Source organism: Condylura cristata, unplaced genomic scaffold (assembly GCF_000260355.1).
Source record: "Condylura cristata isolate star-nosed mole 26May11 unplaced genomic scaffold, ConCri1.0 scaffold00034, whole genome shotgun sequence".
NCBI classification, from domain to species: domain Eukaryota; kingdom Metazoa; phylum Chordata; class Mammalia; order Eulipotyphla; family Talpidae; genus Condylura; species Condylura cristata.
Genome location: NW_004567135.1, coordinates 14,424,574 through 14,445,348, shown reverse-complemented (window position 1 = coordinate 14,445,348; position 20,775 = coordinate 14,424,574). Strand labels below are relative to the sequence as shown.

The 20,775-nt window shown below is 39.4% G+C and overlaps 1 protein-coding gene across 1 annotated transcript in view; it reads left to right on the top strand.

Annotated features, from left to right (window-relative positions):
* The window catches only part of CD163 (CD163 molecule), a 49,005-nt gene that overhangs the window by 12,805 nt on the left and 15,425 nt on the right, over positions 1–20,775 (top strand). The window contains exons 2-7 of the mRNA XM_012732332.1: positions 4,892–4,942; positions 10,307–10,381; positions 12,713–13,033; positions 15,950–16,270; positions 18,951–19,271; positions 19,642–19,962. Of these exons, the coding sequence (XP_012587786.1) occupies positions 4,892–4,942; positions 10,307–10,381; positions 12,713–13,033; positions 15,950–16,270; positions 18,951–19,271; positions 19,642–19,962 (1,410 nt within the window). The remainder of the gene's footprint in view (positions 1–4,891; positions 4,943–10,306; positions 10,382–12,712; positions 13,034–15,949; positions 16,271–18,950; positions 19,272–19,641; positions 19,963–20,775) is intronic.

Sequence of the window (20,775 nt, the reverse complement as noted above, 5' to 3'; positions counted from 1 at the left end):
GAGTCATGTGAGTTCTTTGTAATTAGTCCCTTATCAGTTGTGTGGAGTATAAATATTTGGTAGGCAGTGCCTTTTTGCTTTGATTATTGTCTTCTTTACTATAGAGAAGATTTTTAGCTTGATGTAATCCCAGCTGTTTACCTTTTCCTTCAGGGATGAGCCTTTAAAGATGTGACTGAAATGTATGTCTTAGAGTGTTTTGCCTATGCTTTCTTCTCTCTCTCTATTTTTTAAATATATGTAAAGTTTATTTTTACATCATTTTGTACATTTTTCCATCTCACTTGCAATCCCCTTGGGCTTCCCATCACCAAATCACCCCTGTGCCATCACCATAGTCCAGTGCTTTTCCCTCCCCCCCCACTGTTTTTGATCCCATTCCCCACTCCACCCCCACAAAATGTCTCCGGTATATAGCTGTTCATCATTATCATTATTTTCTCACCTGTTCCATTATATTCCTGCTATGAGAGAAACCATCTGGTATTTTTCCTTTTCTTTCTGGCTTATCTCACTAAGCATGATCTTTTCCAGCTCCATCCAAGTTGCTGCAAAAGACATGTGTTTCTTTTTTTTGGTTGCTGAGTAATATTCCATTGTGTATATGTACCACATCTTTTTAATCCAGTCATCCATTTTGGGGCATTTGGGCTGTTTCCATGTCTTTCCAATTGTGAATAATATGCTTTCTTCTATATATTTTACAGTTCCAGATCTTATATTCAAGTCTTTTATCCATTTTAAGTTGGTTTTTGTGTATAGTGTGAAGCAGTAGTCTAGTTTCATTCTTTTGCTTGTGAGTATGTGGAATCCACATGTGTTTCTGTGATTCCATATGAATTTTAGCATTGTTTGTTCTATTGCTTTGAAGAATGCCATTAAGATTTGTATCAGAATTGTGTTGAATCTGTAAATTGCTTCTGTTACGATGGTTATTTTGATAATGTTCATTCTTCCAATCCATGAGCAGGGGATGGCTTTCCATTTCTTTGTGTCTTATTTCTTTTAACAATGTTTAAAAAAAAAAAAAAAACTTGTGTCAACCACGGATGTGAAGAATTTATACAGCCACAACCACAAGACTCTTAAAATATATAGAGTTCTATGTTCACTGAATTAATTTAAAAAGAGAAAGTTTGGGTCCTCAGTCAGTGAAAAGAATGGAGATGCTGGTGGTGATAACTCCAGCCTGTCATCTCCCTTTCCTGAAAAGCGGAGGATTTAAAAAGAGTCCTCGGCCAAAGCCCAGACTTTCCAGTCAGTCCAACCCTTGAATTCTGGCTGCTGGGAAACAAGAGTGCTCCTCAAAACACTTCCCCTCTACTTCCACCTTTGCCTGTCTGTGCTGGGGGAGGGAGAGTTTCCAAGCAAGCCTGACTCATACTCAAGTTGCTGCTTAGAAAGAGTCCTAGACCTCAGGTTTTCTGGGCTCCTGAGCTCAAAAGATATGTAGGAAGTTGATGCCCTCTTCCTTGGGACATTTGGCCAAACTTGTCCCCTCAGCTCTCCCCTGTGGGGTATATTTTTAGGGCATGTCCACCCAGACAGCCAAGTCAGCTCTGTCATTTAGCAGTGTGTTGATTTGGAACAGGAGATTTGGTTAACCAGTCTGTTCCCTGGCCTGGAGGCTGCAGCCACCCTCAGGCCTGGGTCTATCCAGTAGTAGCCAGGAAACCACAGTGGTGTGACAAAGGGCAGAGATGGAGAAGGTCTTCTTGGGGCCCTCTTCCCTTCCCACATTCTCAGCCAGCTTCTGAGCAGGCTGCAAACTTCCTGCAGGACTTCCAGCTGTGATGTGACTCAGGGCACAAGATAGCCTAGCTCACTGCTCTGTCCAATCCCTGTAAAAAGGCCAACTTTCCTTTTTGCTTGCCTCTCCCTTTCTGGTTTGAGCTGCTGCTGGTAGCACTGGAGACATGGTGGGTTGGGAAGGGAAAGGACTAAAAAAAAAGGGCAGAGAAGGACTATAGGTTTTTCTGTGTGGGGGGTCCCCAAGGAAACCAAAGACTTGAGACCTAACCTGGGAGTCCCAAGTCCTGAGGCTAGTTTCCTTCTCTGTATACTGAAGGGAATGTCCCTGCCCAGTCCACAGTGGGGTGTATACGTGTTAAGCATGTGTTGACACAGCAAATGCAGGCATCTGCCAGCTGACAGAAGACCTGGCTAGGACCCCACTTTAAACTGTGAAGTGCTGTGTTGTCCTGAGTAAAACAAAAAATCAAAAACCACTGACGTATGGAGTAGTTTTTATTGGGATGGAAAAAATGGGAAGTAGTCATTTCTCAGTTGGATTGCAGTTTAATTGCCTCTGGATTTAGTACAATGAATTGTTGTACAATGATGAGAAAATTCTGAGTCAGTGATCCGGAGAGACACAGGATGGTTTTGCTCCGCTCCTGGTTCCATCTAGTTAATCTTCCCTGAGTGTGATCACGGGAGAAAAATGATTTACCTGAGAAGATAGGACCCATTTAAAAGAATGACCTGAATCTCATCCTGCATCCACAGTTTGGTCATAGTTCACCACTCTCTGAGCTGTCACTTATTCCTGCTTTACAGGAAAACAATCCACTGAAACTCTCCTCACAAAGTTATTATTGACCTCTGCATGCCAAATCCAAAAGACTATTTTCAGTCTCCACCTGATCTGTCAGCATCATTGAACTCTTTGGCTATTCTCTTTGTGTGCTTCTAGCGGTCTTCTCTTCTTCTCCCTGGTTTTGAGGACAGCTTTCTCACATCTGTCCTAGCATTATGTCGTTGTTTCTCTTGAAAACTTCTTCGCTATCCAGCCATTCCCAGCTCTTCTCATAAATGTCCTTTAGGACTTCCATCTTCAATTGCCACCCACAAGGAAGGCTCCCATATTTTTATCTCCAGTCAAGATTTCAACTCGAAGATTTTTTGTTTTATTTTGTTTTTAATTGCAATCGTTTATTTTTACACCATGCTGTGCCTTTTTCCATCTCAGTTGTAATCCCCGTGAACTTCCCATCACCAAACACAGGCACGCAGAAGGAGGGTCATGGGAGTGTATTTCAGTCCTTTCTTAAAGAAAAGACAAAAGAACATTCAGGGCCCTCCCTGTTGGCGCAGCGGGTTAAAGCACTGCACTGAGAAACTAAAGCCACCTCCCATGAGTTCGATTCCCGCCTGCCCCAGAGGCGACCACATGGCGAGGCAGACCTCTCCTGACCGGCCCGCTGCTCCCCTCAGCAGTGTACTTCGTAGATCTGCCTGTTCTGCTCTCCACTCTGTCTCTGGTGAATCCTCTCACCCTCCGCATCTCTGGCCTGTACCCCAGTTCTGTACGAATAAATAAATAAATCTTAAATAAAAAAAAAAAAAAAAGAACATTCAAGTACTGAGAACCTGTGCAAATGGGGCTTCTGGAACTGACAGTGTGTTGTGAGTTCTTGGGGAAGGATCAGGTCAAGAAACTTGCCTTGATAAATGAGGCAATTTTTTGTGACAGGGGACAAAGAGGAAGGTTTATTATTTTTAATGCCCTAAAGCCCAAGACCTGATATTTAAAGGAGACCTGTCTAATATTAAAATTATTTCCATGCTTCAGGGGTAGAGTGGGGAATGGGATCAAAAATGGGGAGGGGGGAGTTTATGGGACTATGGTGATGGCACACACACAAAAAATTATCTCCATGCTCAAAAAAAGGTATACACACTCCTGGTTTCAGACCAGGAAGATAACATGTTGGTTATTTCCTGTTTCCTACTCTGTGACCCATGGCATGTTAGAAGGGTAGAAAAAACAAAACCCAGGATGGACGGACAGCTACCAGACAGGGGAAAGGAACTGATGAGAAGGGGTCACTTTTTGTCCTTTCCAGCTCAGCTTATAGTCTAATCTCAAACTTATTATAGTGCCTCAGATACAGTTTCGTATTAAGCATTTACAGACTTCCTAAAACAAAAGTATACTTCTTTAAAATCTTGGTCACGTTCTAGTAGCTAGCTTCCCTTAACCTTCAGTTTTACCCTGACTTCCAGTCCACGAACCTCGGCGAACCATACGCGTGAACTTGGGCATCTCTGGAGGGAAGCCCAGGCCTGGCTCCAAATGAGATGTGGGCATCTGTGGCTGAGAGAAGGAGAGGAGGAAGCTGCTGGAGTCACCACCTGGCACCAGAGGCCACGAGGACAGGCTGAAAGGACATGCCCAGTTTTAACTCATTGCCTTTCATTCCAAATTCACCTTTCCTCTGATGTTCCTTACCTTAATTAATGATAACCACATCAGTGATTTGATCTGTGGTCTTGAGTTCTATTACACATTCATTATCAGTCACAAAAGTTAGTCTTTTATACTGCCAAAGTATATTTTGACCATAACTGCTTGTTTTCTTCTTCCTCTATCTTAGATCTCAAGCAGCCATACTGAATCAACGACAGCCCGTGAAGAGTGGTATATTTTCATTATTGGTATATGTACATACCTTATTTATTTGGTCTCATTTATCTCTAGTAAAATTTAAATATCAATGGACCCACCTCAACACCCCATCATCCCTACCATATAGTATTTCTCATTGAACATTTCAAGCACTGTCTCTCTGACACTATTACAAAATCTTTTTTTCTCTTCAAAATCTCATATGGTTCCAGAGAAAATACTGAAAACCAAAATTTGACCAAATCACTACCCTGTTAGCTCTCATTCAGGAAAAACTCTTGATTTGTCTTTCAGTGTTCTGTGACTCTGTCTCTGTCTGGATTCAGAAATCCTCATCTTTAGTTTGTATGTTGCAACCATACTGAATTTCTAACTCTTTCAACAGCACAGGCTAGTTCTTACTTCATGGACTTCAAACGCATTTCCCTTCTACCTGGACTGCTATACCTGGACTCAAACACTTCTAGATTTCAACTTAAGGAATAAACCCTCCTGGATGTCTTACAAATCCTGTAGGATTTGTCACAAAAGGTTAAGTCCATTTATTATATTCTTGCCTTCTATATGACATATAACATTCATTAACTTATGTTTATAATTCCTCCTAGACTGTATGCTCATTGAGATAAGAAACACTGGATAATTTAACCCACAATGAATCCCAAGAAGTTATCAGAGTCTTTGACACCAGTAAATATTTAAATGTTTTATTAAATGCAAAAAAGAAGGAAGATCAATGTGGAGTTAACTATAATATGTGGAATTAACTATCATGTGTATTTAGTAGTTTCTATGTACATAGAATCCAATTGTTTTGACTAGCTCAAAGAACAGATGAAAGACTAAACAAACAATAGTTTTCAGGAGACACAACTGTGTTGGGATCTTTCTAATGCTCCTTGGTGAAGAAAAAAATGATTTATACTCAATAAGGGAGTAATCTAGACCAATTGTGATAACCATGAAGTTATGATATTAAGCACCTTAGCCATAGCAATTGTGAGGGCAAAGAGAAAGCTATTTACTCTGTGGCTGGTGATCAACAGCAGAAAGACAGGATCTTGTTTCTGTCCCACAAATTTCTGTTGAAGACAACACACCCAGTCTTGAAATAGTCACTGATTTAGAGGAACTCAGGATGGTAAGTAATGCACAAGTAGAACATATGGAACAGAATACTGGAATTTGTAGATGACGCTGATAACAAGCATAAATCCAATTACTGGAAGTGGGGTGGGAGGTGGGGGGAGTGAATCAGAGTATGAAGGAATCACATTCAACTTTTAGTGAATAAGCAGCCAGCAATAAATATTTATGTGAACAAGCATGTTATACTGATATCCATACTTTACAGGTTCAGTGTCAGTGGTGAGTTTGCAAATGTGTAGCTTAATTGTTTACTGGATATTCAAACTAATAAGAGGAAAAAATCTGAGAAAAAAGGTCATATTGAGTTAATCAAGAGTATAAAGGAGTCATACATGGGGTTTTGATGGGGGAAATTCTTCATGAACTACAGCAGAAGACTAGCCAATGTAACTGCTTATTCTATGATTGGTTGAGCCTTTTAAAAAAGGAACATTTGAACTTGAACTTGCACAACATTACAAAGAGACTGTATCTTAGGCACATTAGGAAAATACTGATATTCTCTACAATTGGGCTGTGGAAAGGTAGGTAAGGAAAAGGCAGGATGTTGTTCCATGGTTTATATAATACCACTATAAACTGCAATTTATAGGTAGTGACTTAGCACAGCAATATAGAAGATTATTTTATTTTAAAACTCTAGATGCTTAGGTAAAATGAATGGGACTATGAGCATAATGACTTTACTGACAAGCCCAAAATATGTTCCAAAATCCAAGGCAAGTCCCCACTTTCCTTATCTATTCCTCTCCCTTGTTTTCATGTTATGCACAGACCCATATAAAAATGTCACAGATTTCCCATCAAATTATCTTCTAACTCACAGGGTAAGTCAATTTTTTTTACAACTTCAGTTGCCTCCAAACGTTCTCTTAGAGGTGCTCTGTCCTGTACTGTGTGTTATAAACCTGAAAGATAGGCTGAGGTAAGACCTCTCTTTTTTCGTCCTTCACCAAGAAATAGCACACTAAGCCTTTCCAAATAGCTTTATTGAAGCATAATTGATATATATGCAAAGCAGTGCATACCTTATGTTCAATTTTTTAGTTTTGATATGTGTATATTTGTGAAAACATCAACATAATTAAGACAACCAACATATCCATTATCCCCCAAGATTTCTTTATAATCACCACCTATTGTAATCCCTTCTCCCACTCCTCTTTATCTATCCCTAAAGCAACTACTACTTCTTGGCACAATCTGTTACCTTGTATTTTCTGAATTCTATATAAATAAAATCAATAAGTATAAATTTAGCACCTATCAACAGCTCATTTCTTTTTAATTATCAAGTAGTATTCTGTTGCTTGTTACCCATTCATGTGTAAGTCATTGAATCAACATGTTACCATCTCTTGGAGTTTACGTAATATAAAAAAAAAAAAAAAACCACTGAGTGCCCTCCCTGGTGGTGCAGCCAGTTAAAGCACAGCACTCAGAAGCTAAAGCCACTTCCGCATGAGTTCGATCCCCGCCTGCCCCAGAGGTGATCCACATGGCGTGGCAGACCTCTCCTGACCCGCCCGCTGCTCCCCTCAGCAGTGTACTTCGTCAACTGGCCTGTCCTGCTCCCCACTCTGTCTCTGGTGAGTCCTCTCAATGCCCCTGCACCTCTGGCCTGTACCCCAGTTCTGTATGCACAAATAAATCTAAAAAAAACAAAAAACAAAAAAACCCACTGAACTGTTTTTTAAAAGGAGGGTTGCATTATTTAAATTTCCATTGAAGATATCAGAGAGATCCAGTTCTTCAATACAGAAGGAATAAAAAGTATGAGAAGCTGCCAAACCGTATAAGTTGAAAGAAGCTTATGTATTCAGTCAACAAGTGTTGACTGAATTAAGTGAACTTCTCCTTGGAAGACTGGAGATGCTTCTTTAATTCCTTATTCTGACCAAACACATAGCCCTGACAATATTTACACTGCAGTGAGCTATTTTATGCCCATTAAAAAAAATATTTAAAGAGCAAGTTTATTAGGGAAAGGGGCAGAGGAGTAAAGGACATTTGCATAGACACAAGTGGGCAGGAAGAGCTGCCAGAAGAGACAGGCTTGCTGAGAGAGGCCTGCATGGCTGCAGGTGGGCGGCCTTAGGAAAGCAGCTTCCGCTGAGGGAGTCAATGAAGAGAAGTCCTGGCAGGTCATGGGCAGGCAGGAGGCTGTTGCCCTCAGAGGGAGAGACTGGGTGGAGAGAAGCACCTGCTTAGTCATATGTGGGCAGAGGACTGCTCTTATGCCCATGTTTTTTATTTTTTAAAATATCATAGTTTATTTTTACACCATTTTGTGGCTTTTTCCATCTCAGTTGTAATCCCCGTGGGCTTCCCAAAACCTAATTACCCATGTGCCATCACCATAGTCCAGGGCATTTCCCCCATTTTTGATCCCATTCCCCACTCCACCCCCATAGAATGTCTCTGGTATATAGTTGTTCATTATTATTATTTTTTTCCCCTGCTGGTCCTTTATGCTTCTGCTATAAGTGAAACCAACTGGTATTTTTTTTTTCTTTCCGGCTTATTTCACTAATCATGACCCCTCCAGCTCCATCCATGTCGCTCAAAAGGCATGAAGTTTATCTTTTTTATTGCTGAGTAATATTCCATCGTGTATATGTACCACCTCTTTTTAAACCAGTCATCTACTTTTGATGCTCATGTTTTTTAGGCCTGTAATTTTTTTTAAGTCACTTTTTTTTTTAAAGATTTATTTATTTGTGCATACAGAACTGGGGTACAGGCCAGAGGCTCAGGGGCAGTGAGAGGCTTCACCAGAGACAGAGTGGGGAACAGAACAGGCAGATCGACGAAGTACACTGCTGAGGGGAGCATCGGGTGGGTCAGGAGAGGTCTGCCACACCATGTGGTCACCTCCGGGGCAGGCGGGAATCGAACTCATGCGGAAGCGACTTTAGATTCTCAATGCTGTGCTTTAACCTGCTGCGCCACCAGGGAGGGCCTAGGCCTATAATTTTTTATGCGTATTTTCTCTTAAATCGCTTGGGACATGATTTAATCATCTCATAAAGAAGAGTTTGCTGATTACTCATTCCTGTCTTCCAGTTGATATACTCATGTCATCTTTTGAGTCTACACTCATTATTGCTATCACATATGTTTCTCTTACTTAAATTTGAATTATTTTGAATGAAAATTATGTCTTATTAATTTTTAGTTCACCATTTATAGAATATGTGATAGCCATTGCAAATGCTATTGCTACTCTCCTTCCCATTAAAATAGAAATAGAAATGCAAGTGTTGTCTCTAGACACCCCCTGCAAAAATTATTCATTGGCACATTTGATTATGGACATACTTGTAAAAAGTTGTTGTTATTTTAAAACATCATGTATGTTCTACCAATTTTGCATAGGTGATTTTGGACATAATTGAACTATAAAGCAATTGTTATTTTTATTTTGTTTCTGATATATTACCTCCCCCCAACATACAGATTTAAAATATTCTATTCAACAACAGAATACGATTTAATATTCCCTTTATTTTTATGAATCTGTGGTTAATGTTTTTCAATTTCCCTTGATTCATATCCCCCTATCGAAGGGAATCTTGCTTTCTCAGTGACTTCCCTTTTTTGGTTGACTCCACCTCCAAAACATAGCCTTTTTCTTTTTGTGTGGAAGTAACTTGATTTTTAGAGTCCTTAGTGATCCTCTTCCTCAGAAAAACATTTCTAGGAAATAATAGAAGATTAAGAAATCTAGACTTTGGAATGGATAGCCTCAACATGTTGCTATCCGACAACACTGGAACTTCTGGTAAGAATTTCTCATTTATTCTACACTTGCTCTTAAATGACAATGGCATTTTATGATTGTCATTGAATTGGACTTAGGGAGATTAACATCAGAAGGGTAAGCAGTGGGGAAAGGAGCATTAATACCTCTCATCTGCCATGGATTCAAAGTTGCAGATATGAGGTAAGGATTCCATATTAGATATCAATTTTTTTTATACCAATTTTGTAAAACTGCTAGGAGAAGTTAAGTAAGGAACTGAAATGAACTGTACTGAGTGTGAAAACAATAACTATTAGAAAAGTGGGAATTGGAAGTTCATCACTTAGAGCAAATTTAAAATAACACTCTTGTGTGTTGAAAGCTGCCCCACAATTTATATGGGCTTGTTAAACTTATTTGGCATTTTAGCATTTAATTTAGAGTTGGGTTCAAGTAAGGGAAGAAGGAAAATAAACAAGAATGATAATAGCTTTAAAGAATGTATTATGCTGTATCTGAGGTTAATATGTGGGTTTTAAAAATTTAAACATTTAGATGTATGTTATCCCATCAACGTATTGCTCAGCTCCTTTTTAGCAGGTATATACCTGGGAAAATGACAGGGAAGGATAGAAACCTCTTGAAACTTACCATCTGAGAAGGTGGCTTAGATAGCTGAGGAGGTGCGACAAGGTAGCTGGGTAGTGCTCTGTGCCTGAAGGGAGAGATGCCCACTGCCACATTTCATCAATGTGTTTTAAAGTCTGCTCTTGTGATTCTTTTTCCATTCCCAGCTTTCTTCTAATCTCTCACCCCTGTTGCCTGTAAACATGGACATTTGCAAAGCTATTTCAGGGAAACTACCTGATCTTGTGTGCTTGCTATTTAGATGGAAGGGTTTTCTGCCTTGGATTGACTTTCTTAATCTCAAACTCTGAAGCCATCTGTCATCTCCAAAGTCATTTTGGAAAGGTGATCCTTTGTCCCTTTCTTTCTCACAGACTTGAGAAGATATTATCTCCATTTGAATCCCTTCACCGTCACTGTGATCTCAGTTCTCATCACTAGTTCTCTAGGTGAGTACTGGGCCAAATTTATTTGCAGTCTGGGCTCACTGAGATAAAAGTCATTAAAAGTAAGTAATTCTCCTGATGGCTAAGTAGCATCTCAAAACATGATCCATGGAGACAAAGGATGGGATATTAAAATAAGAGCCTAATCATGTGACATAAAGACATTAACCAAGTACTAGTGCAGTTCTCCAAAAGAATGTTCCACAGGAAGGAAAAAAAAATATTTTACTTAAAATTGGAAATATTGTCTAATTAAAACATTGGGACTAATACAGAAGATAAACCTCAGAATTATTGAAATGGAACAGAATTTTTGGAGCACTTTAAAACATTCAAATGCCAAAATTTATCTAAAAATGTATCGATGGAGGCCACAAGTTTCTGGGTTAGCAAAAATTAAAGACACAGTGCTAGCTAAAACATGGGGGAGGGGATGGGGTTTGGGAGGAGCAGGACAGGTGAGATTATTTTTAGTAGAATTGTGAGACTCTTTGTTCCCGTTCACGGATTATTGGGGGGCAGAACAGGCAGGGTGTCAAGGTAGGAGCAGCGTGGGCTAATGGAGATTCCTAGAAAGAGGGGAAAAGGTGGAAAAAGGGTGAGCGGGTGTGAGGAAGACACGGGAATCTGAGTTGGGTGCAAGTCTTCCTGCTCTGGCTTGAGCAGAGGTTTATTTTATACATTTCGAGCAAGCAGTGGGATGATATTAGCATATGAATTGGGCTGAGAGATCACTATCATCTTTTTTTAAAGAACAGTCTGGGGTCGTTTTGACCTTTAGTTGAGATTATAACATTTTTAAAATCAATCTATCAAGGTTAAATTAGGTACATAGATTTACAAAGTTTAAGGCTAATATTACTCTATTTACCACAGCGAAGATTAACCAACATAAAGTCCCTTAAACCTTATCTACTACTTAGCTTTTATTTTCATTGATACATCCTAGGGGGTAAAGTAAATTAAATTACAGTAAAGTTCTTTGAAAACATGTTAGAAAGTTTAAGTGAATTTTCTTGAAGTCTAGACAGTAGTCTAAAGACAAGATAGTAGAAAGTTTGAGTGGTTATTTAGAAACTGAGTAGAAGGCTGTGTGAGATAGTAGAGTGATGAGATTTTGGTTTTCCTCTGTCCAGGCAGTAATAGAGTGTGTTCCAGTATTGCCTCACTATTGACTTTGCAATAACAGCCGACTGTTTTTGTTTTTTTTTTTTAAGATTTATTTATATATTTATACAGAACTGAGGTACAGGCCAGAGATGCGGAGGGTGAGAGGATTCACCAGAGACAGGGTGAGGAGCAGAACAGGCAGATCTACGAAGTATACTGCTGAGGGGAGCAGTGGGATGGTCAGGAGAGGTCTGCCGCGCCATGTGGATCTCCTCCGGGGCAGGCGGGGATCTAACTCATGCGGAAGTGGCTTAATGCAGTGCTTTAGCCCACTGCGCCAACAGGGAGGGCCCCAGCCGACTGTTTTTACCAATCAGCCAATTGTAAGACCACTTTTGTCTTCAAGAGGAATTTCTCACCCTGGTGCAGTGGTTGTTTATCAGGACCAGGTAGCACCTTATGAGGCTGAGGCAATCCAATTGTAAACTGAAGGTTGCTCAGAGTATTTTGATATTATGAGGGAGGTCATAACATAAGTTAGCATGGAAAGTCTGACTTTTCAGAGCACTTCCATCTCTATCTGGAATATGTCAGTTGTAGAAGTTGCATAGCTTGTGTTATAGAATATAATCAGAAAATATCTCCACCTCAATTTCCATTTAGCAGATAGCTTTCAGTCAAGTTTTAACTAGTGTCTTAAAAAAATTCATGGCATTGGTGATGGCACAGGGGTGACTTCGTGATGGGGAGCCCACAGGGATTACAACTGAGATAGAAAAAGGCACAAAATAATGTTAAAACAAACTATAAAAAAAATCATGGCATTTTGCATATATATATATATATATATATCTTTTTTAAAAATCCTCATCATCAACCTTCTTTCTATTGATCTTAGGATTTTGAAGAATCTTAGGCAGCTTGTTCCTAATTTAAATAGTCAACTCTCCATAGAGATGATATAAACTGACTTAATGTCAGCCATAAAATAAAGTTATCACACAGTACTGAACTCCTTAGCTTTAACAGTCTTATAGTATTGCTTCATTTGAAGATTGTGATATCATTGTATTTGAATTCCTATGAAATAACTGTCTTCTATTGTTAGGTGGGACCAGGAATGTCTCTCATAGGTGACTCTGGAAGATAAATGATTGTAAAGAATAATAATTCTCTATTGCCCTTTGGATCTTGACCAATTGCTGCCTTTATCCCCTATTGCAGGAGGAACAGAGAAGAAGCTGAGGCTAGTGGGTGGCGAAGACAAGTGTTCTGGAAGAGTGGAAGTGAAAATTCAGGAGGAATGGGGAACTGTGTGTAATAATGACTGGGACATAAGTGAAGTCTCTGTGATTTGCAGGCAGCTAGGATGTCCCACTGTTATCCAGTCCACTGAATGGACTAATTCCAGTGGAGGCTCTGGGCCTATCTGGATGAATCATGTTTCTTGTCAAGGGAATGAATCATTTCTCTGGGACTGCAAACATGATGGATGGGGAAAGCATAACTGCACTCACCAACAGGATGCTGGAGTAACCTGCTCAGGTAAACTTGCCTAAGTCAGTCTCCACGTGAAATGCATTGTGAGAAAAAATGTATAGATGGGATAGAAAAGTGTGGGCCCTCCCTGGTGGTGCAAAGGGTAAGTTTACAGCACTGCAAGCTGGCTGCAGTCTCTTCAGTGTGAGGTCGATCCCAGGCCCTGGAGGTGACCCACGTGGTGCAGCACACCTTTCCTGTTTCATGTACTTCATTGATCTGCCTGTTTTGCTCCCTACTCTGTCTCTGGTGAACCCTCTCCCCGCCCCTGCTCCTCTGGCTTGTACCCCAGTTCTGTATGCATAAATAATTTTTTTAAATCTTAAAAAAAAAAAAAAAAAAGGAGCCAGTTCCCTGCAAGCAATCTTAGCTACATATGAAATTACCCAGTCCGTAACTGAAAATCCATAGCACACAACACAAAACCCCGTATTTTTTCTAAAAAATGATTTGGCCATGACAGTGAGGAAGTCAATATAGCCAGTAATCCAACCACAACCTCCTCTTGTACATGGAAATATAAAAATTTTTTAAATATTTATTTTATTTATTTATTTACAAGAGCTGGGGTATAGGCCAGAAGTGTGGAGGGTGCGAGAATTCACCAAAGACTGGGTGGGGAGCAGAACAGACAGATTGGCTGAAATACACTGCCAAGGGGAGCAGCTATGTGGGTCAGCTCCCTGGCTGGGGATTTAACTCAGGCCACAGTGGCTGGCAATAACTTCATAGCACTGAGACTTAAACCCCAATGCTAGGGGTTAAAACCCCTACCAAGGAGGCCTGTGCATGAAAATATTACAATATCTAAATTAATTCCATTTCCCATTTCCAGGAGACATGCTGCTTTCATTCATGGACCCATAAATTATTCCCCTTTAACTGATCATCTATCTATCAGTCAACTGTATTAAGAATAAACAATCCTAACACTAACATTTCCTTTTTTGTTGGGCAAAGATGTTTCAAAAAGTATAATGATTTTTCCAGTGTACAGTGTTATTTACCCCACTTATACAATTGCTCTGATTTATAAAATATTTCATAAGTTTTTTATCAGTTAACCTTACAATAAATCACAGTCATGCATCAGACCTGCTAACGAATCCCAAGATCATATTTCTGACCCATTCAGATTCCTGGGCTTCCTTTTCTCCTTGCATCTTTCACTGATCTTTATGCAGAACTTGCAGCCTCTCTAAGAGACCATCTCCTTCATAGGACTGATTTTACACTGGACTAGTCTCTGCCCAGGCTTTGTGTTATGAGAACTAAACTGGCTAGTACCAGAAAAATATGCTGGATTGAAACTAAGCTATTTTTTGGAGCACATTGTTAAGTCTCTAAATTTCAGTTTCTGAATCTCAGATGAAGGCTACTGGTAATCTCGTATGTAATAGGTGTTTAAACTGTTCCTTCCTCCTGTCTCACTACTGTCTGTTATCTTGACAAATCAGTTTTCACTCTTCTTCTTTGTCTCCTTCCCTTCTTCTCCTCCTCTTCCTCCTACTTCTACCTTCTTTTTTTCTTTATTGTTAATTATTATGTAGTGCCAGAGAGTAACAACAGTAACATCTAAGTTCTTCCCGTATTTACCATTGTCTAGAGAGCTGACTTCTTATAATAAAACATCAGTGTAATGCAGCTGACTCTTGTTTGTTTTTTAACTCAGAATGTGCTCTCTCTAATTTGCGTTTTGAAGTATAGGTACATAAAGTCCCAGTGGGTGCACATTAAAAGGAAGAATGCATGGCTGCTGAATTCTGAGATTCTCACTTTAAGTGATGTTCAGTCCCGCCAACCTCTGACTTTTAGGAGATTTTATTGTTATATTCACTGGGGCAATATAACATTGGGGAGAAAGACTCTGGGCTAGACTGCTTAGTTTTGTTTTGTTTCACATCTCAGTTTTACTACTTTTAAGGTGTTTGATCCTATGCTTGTTTTTAACCTCTGATGATTTATCGGTGCATAGAGGTTATGGTAATAACACACAGTGCTTAAAGTTGTGAAAACTAATGATAACACATATGCTTATTTCCGTTGTGAGCCAGTATGATTATTAGCTCATAACAAAAGTCTTGTTAAGTGACGGCTTTGCCTGAAGTGAGAGCTTTTCCAATTGAACTACTTTTTTATAAAAGAGCTTTTAAACATTTTGTCTGATCACAAACAGCTTTTGCTTTTCAAAATTTCATCCCAAGTCTTCTTTTTATAGGAATTTCAGTCTTCATAGAAAATATAGGAATAGTATTAGGATACAGTTTTCTTTATGAAAAGCTATTCTTTGTTTAAAAATGCTACCAGATGTTTTTGAAAGTTGAGGAAAAAATGTTTTGTATCAAACAAGGAATTGGTCTGAAAATAATTGTTTTGATTGATTTTTCCCATATTTTTAATAATTTGGTATACACATGGTATTTTTGCAAAATGCATGCTAATACAGTTTCATATCTACTATTTCATGTGTTCCAATTTCTAATTCAACTTCAGACACTTATTTACAGTCTTTATTATGTTATAACAAGAAAGACTAAAAGTTTTAAATGTTCAACAAATGGTCAGTTTGTTTTTGTTTTTGCTACCTCATTGTATGAACTAATTTTATTATTTTTTCCTAGTTTTTAAAAAATACTTTGAGCCAATTTTATCTATTTCTACATAAAAGCATGTTTTCTCTGTCTAAGTAATGAAACAAAACAAAACAAAGTAAAATTTATATCTGTCAAACATATTCCTTGGACAGTAAGTTTAGATGAAAGTCCTAATTGCCAGCTTGTTTTTTTTAGTGGTTAAAATTCTCCAACAATTTTCAAAATGAATTGCCATTTTAAGGAAGTACAGGCCCCAAGAGGAATCTTACTTTCTAACATCACGTCTGAATGAATATCGCCTCTGTACTCTGCTCTCTTTCTGCTCTAGATGGATCCAATTTGGAAATAAGACTGGTGAATGGAGGAAACCGGTGTTCAGGAAGAATAGAGGTCAAATTCCGTGATCAGTGGGGAACGGTGTGTGATGATAACTTCAACATAGATACTGCTTTTGTGGTTTGTGAACAACTTGGATGTGGAAGTGCTGTGACTTTCTCTGGTTCAGCTAATTTTGGAGAAGGTTCTGGGCCAATCTGGTTTGATGATCTTGTCTGCAATGGAAATGAGTCAGCTCTCTGGAATTGCAAGCACCAAGGCTGGGGGAAACATAATTGCCAACATGCTGAGGATACAGGAGTGATTTGCTTAGGTAAGGACTGATCTGGGATTGTTCTGTTCTCTCTGAAAGGACAAAAATAAAGGGGTGGGGAAGGGCCCTAAGATCCCGAACTCTTAAAAACGCAACGAGTCAGCTTTCTTTGCAACTGTATTATAATGACCTAGTTTCAGGTTTCCGTACTGATGCCTGTGGAGTGTCTCCCTTAACTGAAATTAGATCTACACGTTGGAGAGGGTGTATGAATAGTGAACTGAGATTTGTACCATTAAGGCTAAAAGGAAATGTTTAGTGAATAGTCCAATTCTCCCCCCACAGAGTAAAGGAAAAAATGATTCAACTAACAAATTTTGCTTTCTGAATTAATTTTAACAGCAAATTCCCTCACCTTACCATCCTCTACCTACAAGTGTCTCTTTTCCACAACTACTTAGTCAACTTTACAGATTCAAATGATATAAGAAATTATTTTGGTTTCCTATTACAACCTTACTTGTGCTGGTGTTCTGCTAGGAACAGGAATTGTGTTTAGAAGTTTTCATGTTCCATGCTTGTTTGGGGCAAGTGTCAAAGATATGTACATGCAGGGATGTTCCTCTCACTGGAGTTCTAAGTTTGAAGAAGACCTAATACATCCCAAATTCCAGGGTACATTTAGGAAAATGCAATTCCAGTGAAAATGCCCCTCGTTCACCAGATATCTTTATTTGGGGGGGAAGGTAGGGAGGGTAAAAGAAGGAGACTCAACTTTTACATTTATTTTTATTATTTTTTTAAGATTTACTTATTTATGCAGACAGATCTGGGGTACAAGCCAGAGGTGCAGGGGAGGTAAGAGGATTCAGAGACAGAGTGGGGAGCAGAACAGGCAGATCCACGAAGTACACTGCTGAGGGGAGCAGTGGGCAGTGCCCTGCTTCAATCTCATTTTAAAATAAAAGAATATTGGGCCCTCCCTGGGGGCACAGCGGGTTAAAACAGCACTAAGAAGCTAAAGCCACTTCACATGAGTTCGATTCCCGCCTGCCCCAGAGATGACCACATGGCGCGGCAGACCTCTCCTGACCTGCCCGCTGCTCCCCTCAGCAGTGTACTTTGTAGATCTGCTTGTTCTGCTCCCCACTCTGTCTCTGGTGAAGCCTCTCACTGCCCCTGCACCTCTGGCCTGTACCCCAGTTCTGTCTGCACAAATAAATAAATCTTTAAAAAAAATAAAAGAATACTATCTTAGAATATTGGGAACCACATCAGATATATTTGGTTTCATGTATGGCTGAATTCAAATGTTTAAACAATGTTACCAGGTTACTGATTCTTCTCTGTTTTTTAAGTTGGACTTTCTTTTAATGGAACAATGTGACCTTGTGCTCTAAACCCCAAAAGGTTGGGAGTCTTTAAGAAAAAATGGATTTCATTAGTAGAAGCAAGTGGAAGGGATTTGGAGTAGGAACCCCAGTACGTACTTTTCACTTTCCTTTTCCCAGCAAAATCATTCTAGGTCCCAATCAGCACATTTCTTCTCAATGGATATGACATATGCTGAGGAATCATAGTAACATATATTTTGGTAACAAAATGTAAAACTGCCAAGGTTAAAAAAATCTTTATTGAAGGATAGATCTCAGAATCAAGGTCACTTCTTAGGGGAATATTGGTTAGGAGATATTGGTTAGTAGTGATAATGGGGTCTCTTTTCTCTTTGCTTTGACTTTATTTATTTTTAAATATGTCTTTATTTATGCTTATGAGAACTGGGGTGTAGGCCAGAAGTGCGGAGGGTGAGAGGATTCACTAGAGACAGAGTGGGGAGCAGAAAGGCAGATGTACTGAAACACACTGCTGAGGGGAGCAGTGAGAGGGACAGGAGAGGTCTGCTGCACCATGTGGGTCAGCTCCCTGGCAGGGATGGAACTCATGCTGTTATGGCTGTAGATAGCTTCATGGTGCTGTGTTTTTTTTTTTTTTTTTTAAAGATTTTATTATTTATTTGTGCATACAGAACTGGGGTACAGGGCAGAGGCTCAGGGGCGGTGAGAGGCTTCACCAGAGACAGAGCGGGGAGCAGAACAGGCAGATTACCGAAGTACACTGCTGAGGGGAGCAGTGGGCGGGTCAGGAGAGGTCTGCCTCGCCATGTGGTCACCTCCGGGGCAGGCGGGAATCGAACTCATGCGGAAGTGGCTTTAGATTCTCAGTGCTGTGCTTTAACCCGCTGAGCCACCAGGGAGGGCCCCATAGTGCTGTGTTTTAACCCATTGTACCACCAGGGAGAGCACTGCTTTGACTTTAAACTAAGGAAATGGTCACAAAGAGACATATACTACAACCAGCTAGATGATGCAGTTCGAGGCAAAAGTGAGTGTTGACTATTGAGGCAAACTGGAGACAAACACAAATACATGTTAAACAACAAGAAAAAAACAAGAAATTCCAATAGATACTCTTTGGCAGTCTAATGAGAAAACCTCTAGATAAATCCATTCCCTGCACTTATTGTTGGGAACTCTTGCTGGAGTGTATGCTTTCTCGACTAATAAGTCTTATCTTCTTGTCTGATCTACTCCTTCCATCTTTAATGATATTCATTTTTAGTACATAGCATTATTTGACGTCTCTACTTATGTCTCCCCATTCTCTTAACCCATCTAAGATACAACTATTTAAAGTCACTTTGTGTTGTTTCTTGCTGACCAGTCTTGTGTGTCTCTTATAGATGGAGCCAATCTGGACCTGAGAGTAGTAGAAGGAGTCACTAAGTGTTCGGGAAGATTAGAAGTGAAATTCCAGGGAGAGTGGGGGACAGTGTGTGATGATGGTTGGGATAATGATGATGCTGCTGTCACCTGTAAGCAACTGGGATGTCCAACGGCCATCACTGCCACTGGCCGCGTTAATGCCAGTGAGGGAACTGGACACATTTGGCTTGATAGTGTTTCCTGCCAAGGGCATGAATCTTTCCTATGGCAGTGTAAACATCGAGAATGGGGAAAGCATTACTGCAATCACCATGAAGATGCTGGTGTGACCTGTTCTGGTAAGTCCACACAGAAAAAGCACAACAGGGAAAGAAGGATGTGTATTCTTTGGGAGTTGTGAGAAATACAATGAGTCAACAATTTCCTTGATGGGAAGACATGTAAAGCTTTGAAGACTCTCTAACACATTCTTTATTTCACTAGTTTGGAGGGTTGTCTGACTGTTTTCTGGAGTATTTATTCAGATTCTAATTATATTTAAATCTAAAAGTTAAAATGTATAGGGTTTATTTTCCCCTAAATATATGACTTGTTCATATTTTTTTAGCATTGATAATTTTCATTAACCCTTTAAACTAGTTCAAAAGGTATCCTTTGGGAGTTATCTTCCATATATTTCTATGATCTAAGTTTATGTTTCTTTTGCAGATGGATCAGATCTGGAACTGAGACTTGTAGGTGGAGGTAGCCGCTGTGCGGGGTCAGTGGAGGTGGAAATTCAGGGGCTGCTAGGGAAAGTGTGTGACAGATCTTGGGGAACCAAACAAAGTGATGTGGTGTGTAGGCAGCTGGGATGTGGAGCTGCACTCCAAAGTTCCTATCAAGTTTTTTCCAAAGTTCAGGCAACAAACACGTGGCTGTTTGTAAGGCACTGTGATGGAAATGAGACTTCTCTTTGGGACTGCAACAATTGGCAATGGGGTGGACTTACCTGTGATTACAACGAAGAAGCCAAAGTTACCTGCTCAGGTAAGACTTTCCATTAAAGTGTTAAGAAGTTGAATTACAAAAACAAAAATTCCAGTAATATCCTTGAAACTGATGAGGAACTTTAGTTATGACTGTATCTCTCTTTGTGAATCAGAAAATAACTATTCCATTGTGAAAGTTTCAGAGAAACTTACAATTCATTTTGTATATAGGACTCAGGTGTTTGCTTTTATGCTCATTTTAGCGTTTGAGTAATTTTTAAGTCCATGAAAATGTGAAGGAGTAAGAAGTTTTAATAATTAATTCAAGGTAGAACTATGTCTTTCATGGAAATGTCCTCAAGTGAGTTCAAAAGAAATAAAACTATGCTGAATGAAGTCACATGACAAAACCTTAGTCCTTTCCTCTCTTGCTATGAAAGAGTTTTCTTCTTTATGAACATTGTTTTATATTTCACTGAGACTGCTTTAAAAAGCTCAAAAGTAAATTGAATGGTAGGGTTATGGATAATCTACTATTTTATCCTAACCACACTCATGCAGATGTTAACTTTGTTGAAAAGTGATGATGTTTTCAACAACTGTAAGGTAGGAGGTTGACATAACTGTTAATTACATGTGGAAACGGAGATTTTAGAAAAAGCAATGTAAGAGAAGAACCGTTAAACAAGTAGAGACCTAGGATAGAAGCTCATATGTGCTGCATGTCCATTGTCCAGAGATTTTGCCTCAAATACATCCTAACCAAGATAGATTTCCCCAGTGTTACAGATTGCATCTACCTCTGGAGAAGTAATAATCATTCTCTATTTGAAACAAAGACATTCTTTTAAGATATGAATTTGAATTGTTA